Source organism: Telopea speciosissima, chromosome 10, assembly GCF_018873765.1.
Source record: "Telopea speciosissima isolate NSW1024214 ecotype Mountain lineage chromosome 10, Tspe_v1, whole genome shotgun sequence".
Lineage (NCBI taxonomy): Eukaryota > Viridiplantae > Streptophyta > Magnoliopsida > Proteales > Proteaceae > Telopea > Telopea speciosissima.
This window is the reverse complement of record NC_057925.1, coordinates 55042388-55057192: the sequence shown is the minus strand read 5'-3', so window position 1 is coordinate 55057192 and position 14805 is coordinate 55042388. Positions and strand designations below refer to the sequence as shown.

The 14805-nt window shown below is 37.0% G+C and overlaps 1 protein-coding gene across 1 annotated transcript; it reads right to left on the bottom strand.

Annotated features, from left to right (window-relative positions):
- Positions 1 to 6178: 6178 nt before the first annotated feature.
- LOC122642092 (proteasome subunit beta type-2-A) lies at positions 6179 to 14287 on the bottom strand. Its single transcript, XM_043835508.1, has 3 exons — positions 14072 to 14287; positions 13819 to 13942; positions 6179 to 6760 (listed from the first exon to the last, which is right to left on the bottom strand). Exons 1-3 carry the CDS (start codon positions 14227 to 14229, stop codon positions 6428 to 6430), a joined length of 615 nt encoding a protein of 204 aa, XP_043691443.1. The 5' UTR covers positions 14230 to 14287; the 3' UTR covers positions 6179 to 6427.
- Positions 14288 to 14805: the final 518 nt, after the last annotated feature.

Below are 14805 nucleotides of genomic sequence, written 5' to 3'. Positions count from 1 at the left end.
TGCGTGTATCCAATGGCTGGGAGCACCCTAGGCACACATCCCGAGTGTCTCCAGATGTCGAATGTGCGTTAGAGGGCATTGGCATGTTGGAGAGGATCTCTTTCCAAAGATTTGGTCCAGTTTGGAAAGAGATCCTCTCCAACGTGCATCCAACGGTTGGGAGCACCCCTGACACGCATCCCAAGTGTCTACAGCTGTCGAATGCACATTAGAGAGCATTGGCATGCTGCAGAGGATCTCTTTCCAAAACGGTCGATCTGGTCTGATTTGGAAAGAGAACCTCTCCAATGTGTATCCAACTGCTGGGATCACCCCAGGCACGCATCCTGAGTGCCTCCAACTATCAAATGTGCATTAGAGGGCACTGGCACACTAGAGAAGCTCTCTTTTCAAAATGGCCGATTTGGTCTAGTTGGAAAGAGATCCTCTTCAACGTTCACCCAACGGCTAGGAGCACCCTGGACACGCATCTTCAATGCCTCCAATTGTTGAAGGTGCATTAGAGGGCACTAGCACGCTAGAGAGGATCTCTTTCCAAAACGATCGTTCTGGTAGATCAGATTAAAATCAAATGGATAAAGTGTTTGGTCTACAATAACCAAACTGAAACCAAAAGCTATTGGTTTGATCGGATTTGGTTCGTTATCTATTTCTTTCTTGAGGAAGTGTTTCCTGTGAAGACGCATGACCCCTACTCATGTGGGGCCAATGGGAGCACCCGTAGAAGCATCAACAAGGACATCGATATTGTATTTATGGGGATGAGATGGTCATTTTACCTCCTCTATGTCTGAACGCACGGGCCATGCTCCCTTATTGAGTTATTTTTCCCTTCTTTCTTTTAACGATCATGATCCTTTATCAATCTATTATTGATTCAATCTCAATTTTTTATATTGACAAAAAGAGTAGGAAACTAAAATCGTAAATTAAAAACAGTCTTGCATTCTCTTCTTCTCTTATTTTATGTATTTTTTTTTTATTATCTTAAACATTATAATTAAAACCAGGGCAACTAGATGTTAATCTTGCTCTACCACCCTTTTCTTTAAAAAGAAAGAAATCTAGTGAATGGCTAAGACAAAATTACGAGCTTCACCCAGCAACATATGTCATCAATAGAACTCCATCCCATACCTACTATCTATCATAAAGGCAAGATTCAAATGAATGTTGCTTAGCTGTGTGACCTCTACGATATAGGAGCATTCAAAATTACCACCTAATTGTTGAAAAATAAAAAACCTTATTTATGTTGATATCTTTGCACGTATTCTCATTTAATGTCTGATTGTATGATTTTTATATTTAAACATAGAAACACGCAAAATTATCACCTCACCCTATAAAATTGAAAATCTCATCCATGTTGAGGTCAGGAAACAATGTTCTCTCATTGACCCGTGTTAGCGTAACGACCACACAATCTGACAACGATCCCAATCATATTTTTTTTTTTCCACAAAACAATAGATCATGACTGTCATTTTGTCCCCCTCGACCCCTTTTGTATCTGAGTGCAGAAGCCACGTAACCTGATAAGGATATTTCTCCCAAAATAATATTAGGGTTTTTTTAATTGAAATGATTTGTTTGATCCTTCAATCATTTACCAAAAAAAAATTATCAAATCGATGGGAAATTTGATTGATCGGTTCAATCAAGTCGATCTGCCTTTTTGACACCACCTGGTGCGCACTACCGACTACCGACTACCGACTACCGTACCGTCACCTCTCTAAAGAAGTAACGAGTATTTAGAAACAAAAAAGCAAAATCAAAAGCCTCTAAAATGAGAAATGGGTGGGAAAGGAAATCGTTATCCTTTCCAGCACGCTTCAGTACTGCATCATGCGATGCAGCAGCAGAGGCCATGTGGTATGGTGGGTCTCACATGGTGTACATGACCGGTGCAGTCACTATACGATACAGTACTACACTGTACAGTAAGTAACTACCTAGGACAAAAATTCTGGGGGAAGCATGAAGCCATATTTTTTTTTTTCTTTATAAGATAAAGCTTTACTCAGTAGAATTAAGTTCTTTAAATTGTACAAACACTTGTAAAAACGTTTGTGTTTTTACAATAAATTAAACCAAGAAAGAATATAAAAACGAAGAAATCCCATTTGAGATTAATGCATCTGCTTACTTGTACAGTATATACCAATGAAGAAGCTCCAATGGCTACTTGTCAATCTTACCAAAAAAACACATAAAACACTATTGATAGAGGTTACTAGAGCGACAAAGAGGGGTAGGGGTGTGATTTGTACAGTATCGACAGAGATATATTGAAGGGCTGGGATCCTTTTCTTCCTTATCCAATGGTCAGTAGAGTGTTGGCATAGAAAAATGTGGAAGATTCCATTCTATGGTGTCGGCTCGAGAACCTTTCTCTAATAATATATAGGCACATTGTTTTCTGGGTGGGATGCAGGGGCCACGTTGTGTGCGCTAACCAATGAAAACGCATGCAGTGGCATAAAAGGAGGCGGAATTTCCGCCATACATGGGGGACATGATGGTCATTACGGCCTTTGTTGTGCATGGGCATGGCCCCTGCATCCCACACAAAAAATATTCTCCCTAATATATTATAAAGTCATCATACATATGGCGATTTTTAGTATGCATTCTAGGTCGTTAATACATTTCAAGAAATCATATCAAACGCAACCTTAATTTCAAAACGTCTACTATACAATCCTAAACATTTTCAAAGTATAATTGTATACGGTCAGTTCACTTGAATCCACTCACTTCATGCACGAGGACACGACGCCTAAGGCTGTATATTTTTCTAAGTTGAGTACTTCAACCACCCCCCCCATTGGAGCAGTAAGAGTGTACCAAGCTATCGTCCACCTCAAACTCCCCTAGTGCTCTTTAACTTGTTGGAGAAGATGGATGGCACTTGATGATGGGTTTAGGGTTGAGATCTTCAGAGGGTGGTATACTTAGGACCTTAGTTAGTAAGTTTGGGAACGGCAATTGAACGGGAACGGATACGTACGGCAATTAAACGGACTAGACTGTAATAATACTTTTCAAAAATCCGGCTTCATAAAATGCATATGGTAATAATACGATACACGTTTAATACGGATATAATACGACATAGACGACAATAATACTTTTAAAAAAACGGACATATATTCATTATATAACATGCATTCACCACCTAATAAACAAAATAATATCATGATTTTATGAACTAAAATAAACACAATAATATAATATGCTATATAACATCTCTAAGATTATCATTTAACATACCAAAATATCAATAATCTACAAGAAATGAATGTAGATTGTCTGAAAATGAGATGAGCAAGTTGATTACCTTATCATTAAATCATTCTTCCAACATTACATTTCTTTTTATCTACAATGAGATAACCATATATTTTTAACCAGATGTGTTCTTGTGAAGGGGGATGAGTTCCCACTAATTAACCAACACAAGACAAGAGGGAGAGTTCCAAATATGGATCTCCACTGTACACATTAGCTACAAGAGACAGAAAAACAAGAATAAAATAGAATAGAGATTGAGCCGTTCTCGCCAGTATCACACCAGATTCATTTGCTTCACTACCACCATCAAAGTTCAAAGACCAGAGAAACAAGAGGAGAGTACAAGACTTAAATGCCGCTTTGTTGAACGGAGATGGAGGGCGGCAACTGTTGCCTGCTACGGTTGGATGTTCAACGCAAATCAAAAGGGACGAAAGGGAGGGAAAGTGAAATCATTTCCCTAAATTCTAATCTTTTGGGTATTTTTTTTTTTTAAAAAAAACGTATAATATGCATATTATACGAGTATAATACTCGATCGATTAAAAAATACATTTTTAATAAAAATACGAGAAAATACGGGGATGGAAGTATTATACGTTTAAAAATTTGGATACGCATATTTACTAACTAAGCTTAGGACTCATAAAAATATTGAGATTGAGAAGATGAGATGATAAATATACATCAAATAAATAGTGGAGTCCTCATGTTTAGGATCTTGGGTGGAAGACTAAAAATTACGTTTAGTATATATGTTATCTTGGAATACATTATCGACCAAAAATGCATTCTTAAAATGCAACCAAAAGCAACCAAGTCTTCAAACTCATATTAATGGCATAAAGTAAAAAAATATCCTTTCACTATATCCATCTCCCTTTAGGGAAACTTGTCCCCTTAGGGTATGAATGGTAACCATTCTGATTCAAAAAATTGATTCTGGGTCAGAATCGATTTTTTCTGTTTCTGAATTTTTGGAGTAATTCTGTACCAACAAATGTTGTATGGTTAAAAATTGATTATGCTATACAGAGAAACAGAAATATGTATGGATTGCCATTGATGGTTGGTTTTTCCCTCTTAGTAAGACTGGGAAGTTTTCTACAAAAATTGCTGCTAAATGGTTTACTAAGATCCATGATGGTATGAGTTTGAGGCCAGGTTTTGCCAGTTTTTGGAATTATATTTGACATCTAAAGATACATCCAAAGTTTTGTGGTTTTTTTTTTTAATGGACCCAGTCGAATCCAAACTCGATCTAAACTTATCCTATATCCTTCCTGTTGATCCTTACTGTAGTTTTTGTAAGACTGAAATTAAAACTGAGTGGCATATTTTGTTGTCTTGTGAATTTGCGAAAAAGATCATAGCTGCTGGAGCACTAGGTTTAAGGACTGAACGCCTTCAATCATCGTCCATTCTTGAACTGTTTAAATCCTTTGTTGCTACTTGTCCTATTGATAAGAATGATAAGCAGATGTTATTATCTGTTCTTGCTGTATTTTTTACTTCATTTGGTTGGCCCGAAACTATGCTATTTTTGGTTCTCATAAGCCTAATCCCCTACGAAAACAATCCAGGTTGATTTTCAAATGGGCCAATGCTTTAACAATGAGAGAAAGAAAGCCTCTTCACTTGGGCTCCTCCGTCCTGCCCTTCATTTCTACTTTAAGAAAAGAATTTTTTTTGATGAATTCCAACCAAAAAAGAGGGGCAAAAAAAAACACAAGCAACCTCTGTCCTGCCCTTAATTTCTACTTTAAATACAGAGGAGGATTCTCAAAGAGCGATCAATTTATAGACGGTGTTTTAATTTCGTTTTTGTGATCTAAGGTTTTAAACCCTAGATCACAAAAAGAAGAAGAAGAAGAGAAATAGTAGTAGAAGTACAGATGAAGAAGAAGAAGAAGAAGAAGAAAGGAAACATTACCTGAGTTGATGGAGATGCAGATGATCCAAGCTTTGATAAATCAGAGCTTTTCCCTTCGTTCGAACAGAGGCTGAAACGATGGAGAGAAGAGGGCTGGCAGTGTTCTTCGTTGGAGAGATGGAGAGGGTAAAGCCGTTTTAGGTTTTGTTATGTTTTGAGGGAAAATTCCAAAAAATGCCCCTCTAACTTAAGTCGTCCTAAGTCTACCCGATTTTTCATAAAATCAATTCTTAGAATTGAGAAACTCCATTTTGGTGTTTCTCAAAAGCTTGCCAGAATTCATTATATCATCCAGTCCGTTTCAAAGAATCACAGAAACGGACCGGACAAACCATACATAATTTGATTCAATTCTACCCCCAGAATCAGGAAAAACGTCAGAATCCATTTTTTGAAAGGTTACCATACAAACCCTTAGTTACTATTTTTGTTTCTTAATTACGAAATAGAACAACATTCCTTCCACAATCAGGCTCTCCTCTTCAGAAATGGATAATGATAAAGAATCCGAGTTAAAGTCATAAAACTAAGATTACATTTACGAAAACCTAAAAACTAGTAATTCCCTATTATAATATGTCCAGCAACTTTTGAAACACCACCTTTGATTTAACGTGCATGTATTCAAGTATGCCATTAGCGATTATCCTGAACTATGATTAAAGTTTTCGTGAGAAAGTTATTTTATAAGATAGAGAGACTAGTGTTTGCTACGCAGTATGGCAACGTTCTTTCTTTCATACAAATGCCATAGAGATGTGTGCAGCACAGCTCAGCCATCGGATGCCTCATTGGAGAGGATCCAAATCCCCTTCATCTCCCTTGTATTTAGAAAAAAGAAGAGATCGTCATTTTCCATTAACTCTATTCAGAACCAGCATCCAGTAACATTTATGTGACTTAGCATTTTCGTTTTTGAAAGGTTATTATCACAAGGAGTGGCTAGTCCAAAATTAAATCAGAATTCCAAAGTAAGCAAACCATTGCCACTCCACCAATGCACTTTCCCATCAACCCTTTACGGCAAATCTGCAACTCCTCGAAGACTACAACCATTGTAAAGCATGTATACATGACATTTCAACAGCTTTGAACAGTCAAGCAAGTGAAACAAGTTATATTCCATAAGAATACCAAATTTTGGAAGAACAATAAGACAGGATGGATGGTCCAAGTCGAACAATCAAAACAAGCTCAAGCTGAAGAAACAGTAACATCTATAATGGATTCACGCCAGGCAAACTCCCTTGCTCCATCCTTGTCAACTATCTTGATCACGAAATTTGGTGGTGCCACAACCAACCGGGACCTGATCTCAAGTATGCATTTGTCAACCAAATCGATTGCTTCTTCCACTGTCATCCCACTGTGGTAGTGTCTGTCCATCATGGACAAAGAGAAATAAGATCCATAACCAAATGCCCCTTTCTCGATCTTGTGAAGGGTCGCTATGTAGTCGACGTAGTATAGTGATGGGCCAGTTTCCTTGTCATAGCCAGCCAAAAGAATGTTTACAGAGTATGGATTCTGAAAAATCAAGAGTGCAACATTTCAGGGGAAAAAATTTTAAAAAGAGTTTTTCAGGATATTTTCTTTTCAAAAGAACAAATGGAAAACATGAACACAAAACTTCCCAAAATGATTCTGTTCCCATTATGGTATTCATTGATACGAGTGGGAGAATTCGATGGCCATAGCCCTCTCTATATAGATGGATGTTTGCACAGACAAACATCAAGGAGAATCCATACCAAAGTGCAGTGTGTAAATGACCACATGGAAACAACTGAGACTAGTGACTAGTTGGAAATTGGGATCAAACCCAGCAACTTACACAGTACAAGGAACATGAACCAATGCGTGCTCAAAACTAATTTAATCAGGCTACCATCTGCATAGCTCACTGGGTATTCCATCTTTGTACCAGATTTTGTGAGTATTGCATGTGTGTGTGTGTGTGAGAGAGAGAGAGAGAGCACCACTTTCACACAAAATGCTTGCTCAAAATTCATTTCATAATTCACTGACAGTAATCCAAACATTTTACTTCAAAACTTGAGTAATGTGACAATCAGAACTAATGAGATGATTATCATATGCTACTATGGTTGAAACTTAAAGCATCTAAAGCAAGATCACAGAAGACAAACAAGCTAATTACAATAAATTTGTAATACAATTTGCACACCCCTGGTTTGCACAGTTTACTTGACATGATACTACAAACTAATGTTCTTGACAAAGGACCATTGCTCTTTGGATGTGGGACATCACCCAGACAAACTCATGTGCCCCTTGGCAGTACTAACTGTCCCCCAGTAGAGCATGAAAGGAGGTGAGTTCGCAGTCACCATTAAAAAGCACTATGAGATCAAGTGCTCAACAATGCAACAGAAAAGAACAATCCACCAGTCTCACAGAACACACAACACCCAGCCAGAAAAGAAACTTTATAGTTTACAACCCAGCCAATTTTATCAAGAAATCAGAAAGTTAATAAGAACCAATAATCCCATCATCATAACATATGTCAGCAACTTACACAAATTCTACAGAGTATAAAATGGAATAATTTACAGTTATGTGACACCTTGGATTACATTCCATACACCATAATCTAATCTAAGGATCATATACGTGCGTTAATTAAATTTTCCTTAGTCCAATATCTATCAAATTTCACCTTCCAATCTCGTGTTGCTTGTGTAATTCACCTCCTGCCAGCAATATCATTCAAAACTTGAGGCAAAGAAATCTGACAGCGTCTTGCTCTTAAATCCATAATCCTAGAGGCTCAGTCCAACCTAGTCTTAGCCAATACATGCTCCAGCATCAATAGAGACCTCTTCTTTCTGCTTAATTGAATCTCCCCACACAGCGGCTCAAAGCCTTAAACACCAATCCGCTAAGTCATCCCCCAACAAATTTTGCAAGTAAATCTAACAGTACATATTATCAGACCTAGCTGAAATAATAAGAGGCAAGATGAAGATACAAATTAACATTCTTTAAATCCATAATTTGGTTGAGTCCTCCAAAGACAAAATTGTTTGGTTTTATTCCCAACAAATTGCTATGGGGTTCACTAGCAGCGAGAGGAACCCGTTCCACATGGATGAGATGGCACAAACCATGATCACAATAGCATGAAGACAAACAACTTCAACCTCCTACATGGTAATGGAGCATCAGACCATCTGACACATTTGAAGCTCGATCTCTCACTGTCTCACATGAGTATTGTTGCTTCAGCCACCAGAACAAGAAGGCCAGTGCTGGTGGTTAATGCTGTACATCCAACTCACAGCTTAACCATAGCTGTTGAAATTACCATGCCATCATCAGGGAAACTTGGTGATGGAATGATGAAGTTCAAGCAACCATTAATCCTAAAAAATCTAGTTTTTAAAACTTGGCAAAGGAATAAGGATGAGGAGGATCTAAAATAGATATAAATTTGCTAGGCATGAAGCTATGAAAATAGTAGGGAAAACAATGATTAAGAAATATGAGGATCTCTATAACAATTTAGGCACACCGGAAGGGATAGAATATATCTATAAATTAGCTAAAATGATGGAAAGGAAGAGGAGATTCCAACCATATTAGATGCATTAAAAGTGAAGATGACAATGTATTAATAAGAGGTGAGGAAATTAGATATGGCAAAACTATTTCCACAACTTACTAAATGAAAAGAACACAAGTACTTGTGTTTTAAACAGCTGTAATGGCCATCAAGAAACCACAAACCTTAGATATATACAGAAAATTAGGGTGTTTGAAGAAAAGGAAGCTTCAACGAAGATGAAAATAGATACATCAATAGATCTAGATGGTATCCCAGTAAAATTGTGGAAGGACTAGGAATTTGTGGATTAACTTTGCCAATTAAATTGTTTAATAAGATTATGAGCACAAGAAAAATACTAGATGAATGGAGAAGCAATGTGATTTGGATATACAAAAAGATGAAGTGGTTGTATGCATCTGGAGTGTTGTGTGGTTATACAGCCAGCAATGATGTATGGAGCCAAATATTTGGCCATGAAGAAACAACATTTAAACAAACTTAGTGTAGCTCAAATAAGAATGTTGAGATGGATGAGTGGTAAAACTAGCACAAATAAAATAAGGAATAAAAAAATTAGAGCTAATTTAGGAGTAGTTCCAATACATGATAAGTTGCGAGAAAGTCGGTTGAGGTGGCATGGACATGTGCAACGGAGGCCTTTGAGTGCTCCAATACAGAGGGGCAATTTGATTTAAATCGAATGAGCTAAAAGAGCCAGGGTAAGCCTATTTTACTCCAAGAGAAGTGATGAAAAAAGACATGCATAGCATAGAATTAGTAACAAGTATGGCTTTAAATAGGGCTGATTGGAGAAAAAGGATCCATGTTGCCAAACCCATTTAGTTAGGATAAGGTTGAATTGACTCAATTGACTAGTGTCATCAAGATGCAGAACATGCTTCTAACTAAAAATGCCCAGTATTGACATTTTTGAAAAGTAAAAGCCTACTGTGGTGGACGATCATTGTCTTCGCTTCTTCAGTACAAAAGACCCCACTAAACAAAGATAAATATAAAAAGGGAAGAAGATATCAAGGGTAATACAAAACAGAATGGGTAGAGTTCCAAAGGGAAAATGATCCACGAATAGTAAAATAAAATAAAAATGAAAAAAGATGCTAGACAGCAAGCATCTCAAGCCACATAATCTTTATTTGACTAACTATCCACAGAGGCACCGACCTAGGCACAACCCAAGATTGTTTATTAAAAACATATCTTACCGGTTAACACACTTAAATTCCAAGTAAAACATGTAGCCATGAGACTAAGATATTGTGTTAAGAACATTGAGATACCAAACTCAATGCAAGTAACTGCATTGTTAAGGGAAGAAATCAGATCGAGGGAAGAGGAGGGAAGATAGATAAGATCAATCTTCTTGGGAGGAAGAGAACAAAAGAGAAGAAATCAGGTTTGGGATACTAATCCAGTATGCATATTGCTCAACCACCCCAAAACTATTAGAAAAATCTCATATTCTTTATTCAAATCATCTCTAGTTAATGGGGGATGTATTACATATATAAAAACCTAAAATTCCTAATTTAATTCATAAAAGGACTCTTAATCACTCGAATACACCCAATTACAATAAATAAACTCTTAACTCTATCTAGCTATTAAGTATACTAATCTAACTCAAACATTCAACTTAACTACTAATCCCGTGTACTAACATTATCCCCACTCTATGCGCTTATAATATAAATTAGGCCCATTACATCAATAAACCCAAAAATAATGAGAAGCTCAAGGTCCGTAGAACATAACCATGAGCCAAAATAAAGTCTTCTGAGACCCGACTGACCCAATTGGACAATTTTAACTACATCAATTTCCCTGATGTTGAGAAAAACTCGTCCTCTAAGTTTTATAAAACAAGAGAATCAGCACCACTCAATCAGAATATGCAATCATCGGTTTTGATGAGACAATGATCCAATGAATTTCACGATCTCTTGATGATCATTGGCAAACGATATCTCTCCAATTGGAATTTGATAGAGGGATTTCACATCTGCAATCGGACCGTCGATCAATTCCTCAGCTTCAATCTTATCAGACTGTTTACTTCAACATGATCGTCACTTTCGCTGTCCACCTTTTCTACCACCTCTGATCCATCCTCTAAAGCTTCTATCATATTTGACATCTCATCACAGAAGCGGTTAGTATTATCAACAATCTTGAGATCAAGAAGCCCTGTTTGGAGATCACAAAGTCCTATTCATAGACTTTCTTTTAATGAACGGATTTCATCAATAATCAAACGACGTGAATCGAAAAGATCAACCTCCATAATGTAGCCTCAGGTTTGGCTCTAATACTAAATAATGCAATCTGCAAATCCAGATTACAAATCTCAGATACTGTATAATCCAGATTACTAAATAATGCAATCTGCAATCTGCAAATCCAGATTACAAATCTCATACGTGAATCGAAAAGATCAACCTCCATAATGTAGCCTCAGGTTCGGCTTTGATACTAATAATGCAATCTGCAAATCCAGATTACAAATCTCAGATGCAAGCAGGCCCAATGAACAGATCTGTGATCAGATCTGAGATAAAGGAAGCAATTGCGTTGTTAAGGGAAGAAAACAGATCAATGGAAGAAGAGGGAAGAGAGATGAGATCGATCTTCTTGGGAGGAAAAAGAGAAGAAATCAGGTTTGGGATACCAATCCTGTATGCATTGCTCAACAGCCCCAAAACTCTCATAGTCTTTACTCAAATCATCTCTAATTGATGGGGATGTATTACATATATAAAAACCATCTAAAATTCCTAATTTAACTCATAAAAGGACTCCTAATCACTTTGTTACACTCAATAAAGTAATAAACTCAAAACATAACTCTATCTAGCTATTAAGTATCTTAATCTAACTCAAACACCCAACATAACAACTAATTACATGTACTAATATTATTCGCATTGAGCTGATAAATTAGGGCCATTACATCAATAAACCCAAAAATAAGAAGCCAAAGGTCGATAGAATCCAACCATGGGGCCAAAATAAAGTCTTCTGAGACCCAACTCACCCAATTGGACAATCTTAACTGCATCACTACATGTCAAATTTCTTGATAAATCTAAACTATAAGACCCACCACCTAGTTGATTTTACATTATTTCATTCTCTCTACTAAGGAGTGAATTTGTAATTTTAGAAAACTCAATCCCTTTAAATTCAAATTTCCCATTTACTTTACTAGGCTCAAACTTCTTTGACTATTTGCAGTTTTAACAATTCTTTTGGGTATCAATATGTACGACGAAATATTTTATTTGGCCTGTTAGCGATTAGTTAATCAATGACTTACCTTAAAGGTCAAAGTACCTATTTTTTTACTAGCTCTCTTGCCTACACCGTTCCATCTTCTGGTACAATTTCTTCACTAATAAATTATAAACATTTTTTCAAAGTTTTGAAAGGCCTTCTTGATGGTCACCAGACCACTTTCACATTCAATTTATTTATCATAAAATTCAAAAAAAAAAAAAAAAAACGAAAAAATCTACTTTTAAGGAATTTTTTCAGGAAACCAATATCTGATGTCTTAGAAAAGTTCATGAATGTTTTGGCAAATGAAAACCTTCCCTTTGGTTTTTACCCCCTCCCAAATGCCCCATATATCATAGATAAGACCTATGTAGCCATTAAATGAAAAGGTACCACCCATCCTCCATTAACGTTGCAAATATTGCATGAAACATGACATGACTTATCTAACTCAAGGAGTTTGAGGGATTAAAAACAGTAATAAACAGTAAATGAAAGGTGATTACCTGGACCTTCCAACTGACCAGCAAAATACATGAACATTAAGGAGCAAAAGTCTCCCATTTCCAAAGAATAAATGTCATGATGAGTCAACAACTTGCCCGACATCATAGACCAGTTAAAAAAAATTCCAGTTCTAGCCTTCAGGGGCAAAGGTGGATCCCAAACTTTAGCTAATACATTAAATTAAGATTCAATTTCAAACATGATTTCTGTCAGTATTAGATTCAATTTCAAACATGATTTCAGTCACAGCTGGCAGAATATTTTCTGGGAATTCAACTTCAATATTAGTTATTCTTACACCAATTTAGTGAACTATTTGAATCTTAATCCCCAAATATTCAGATATTTCGGTGCTTTTGACCAAAATTAGTTGATTTTAATCCCATGGCTTAGAATAAGGTACTAGCTGCCAATATACTCTTCTAGGGGATTCAAAAACGATAGTTTGAGAACACTCCAGTAAAACACCAAGTTGATTTGCTCAACCAAATTTCTAATCAAGCTTCACCCTATAACATAGCACTATATCTTACACAAATACCTGACCTGCTATAACCCCTCAAACCCAAACTTATCATGAATCACATGTTTATAACTTTTAGCTCTGTATCACAACTCCACAATATGATAAAATAAAAGTTTTAAAACTATCACTCATCCCGAATCCCCAGGCTCAAAATGTGACAAACAGGACAAGGCTAAATCAAGTCAATGATAAAGAGGGGCTGATGCAGATCAGAGGTAGTCCTTGAAGTACCAATGCAGGAAGAAGCAACCCAGGCCAGAACCATACCTTGCGGTTCTGGTTTGGACCACTTTGGGCCAGTTTTCACTGAAATTCGTCATAAATTTACTCTTTATTTACCCCCTACAACCAAACAATAGGTGGATGAAATTTCCTCTCATTTTCCATTTCTTTCGTCCAGGAAAGCAACCAAACACAGTTATACCAACAAGTTCAAAATGGATTAGCTTAGTATCCAAATATTACCAAGTGTCACCAAATCTTAAGAGAAGTTAGGATCCTAGAATTAACTAAATCAAGCCCAAACCCTACATACTCTCCAGCGTCTGATCGCAGCATTCATGATCGCACAGAACTAACCCCAAAAAGAAGGTGAAGAGACCTTTAGCCCTACAAACCTAAAAAAATCCATGAAACCCTATATCAAGCAAGTAAGAAGCAAGAAGTATCAAGTATGAAAAGGACCTTTCTCAAAGCGGTGGCGAGCTCATTTCGCGTGAAATTAGCAGCGGCTGCTGTTGTCAAAGGGATCCCATTACGGAACTGATACAAAGCTACATTCTTCTGTATATATTCCGTGAATTGAACTCTGCAATGTTGTTAAGAAATGCGAAGTTTCACAATCCAGGACTAAATAAAAGAGAATCAAATACCATAAATTCTTCCAATCAGAAGTATCACAGAGATGTGAAAGAAAGAGAAAGTGGGAGAGAAGGACCTGTCACCGCTCTCACCGCTAGCGCCCAAAAGCTTGTGAGAATCAAGAACCATAATCTTGTCTTCGTTCGATTTATGAACCAATATGCTGTGTACTGCAGATGAATCGGCCACCACCAGTGCGAATCCGTTCCCAACAAGTCCGAATACACACTCCATCTCTCAACTATCTTTCTCTTTTCCCTCCCCTTTTTTTCTTGTTCTTCGCTATTTTGAGCTTCTAAGACCGAGAATAAAGAGGGTGTGTTTGGGTACAGGCAGCTTAAGGGACAAGAAAACTAGAGAACCAGAAGAAGACTGAATGTCGGAATTTTAAAATTATTGTAGGGGTTATTTGGTCATTGAAAATGATACAGCAGTAGGCGCATCGTCGAGTCGTGAACTCGTGGCGGGGGAAATGGGGGGCGAAAAATTCTCTCCAATTCCTTAAAGGCTCCGTTTGTTTTGACTTATAAACCTTCGGTAAAACAAATTTTACTGTAGAATTAGATTTTTCATTGTTTGTTTTGTTATTTGAAAATTTTTACTGGTTACTCCACTTCACCGGAAACGGCCACGGAAAATTTTGCCCCAAAATTATCGTTACGCGACTGACTCATGAGTCGTGACTTTTTAATTTTCATTTTTTTTATGAGGAGAAATGAGAAAAAAAAAGGATAGGAGACAAAGGAGCGAGCTTGAGCTTCCATGACTAAAAGGAATCGAGGCCATCGAAAAGAAATTAATATGGCGCAA

Bases quoted from the DNA above. Each gene is read 5' to 3' on its own strand.
- LOC122642092 (XM_043835508.1), bottom strand. From the start codon at position 14,229: ATGGAGTGTGTATTCGGACTTGTTGGGAACGGATTCGCACTGGTGGTG. The intron at 13,943-14,071 runs GTCCTTCTCTCC...ACAACATTGCAG, and splicing joins AGCGGTGAGAGCGGTGACAG to AGTTCAATTCACGGAATATA. The intron at 6,761-13,818 runs GTCCTTTTCATA...TTGATTTTTCAG, and splicing joins TCGCCACCGCTTTGAGAAAG to AATCCATACTCTGTAAACAT.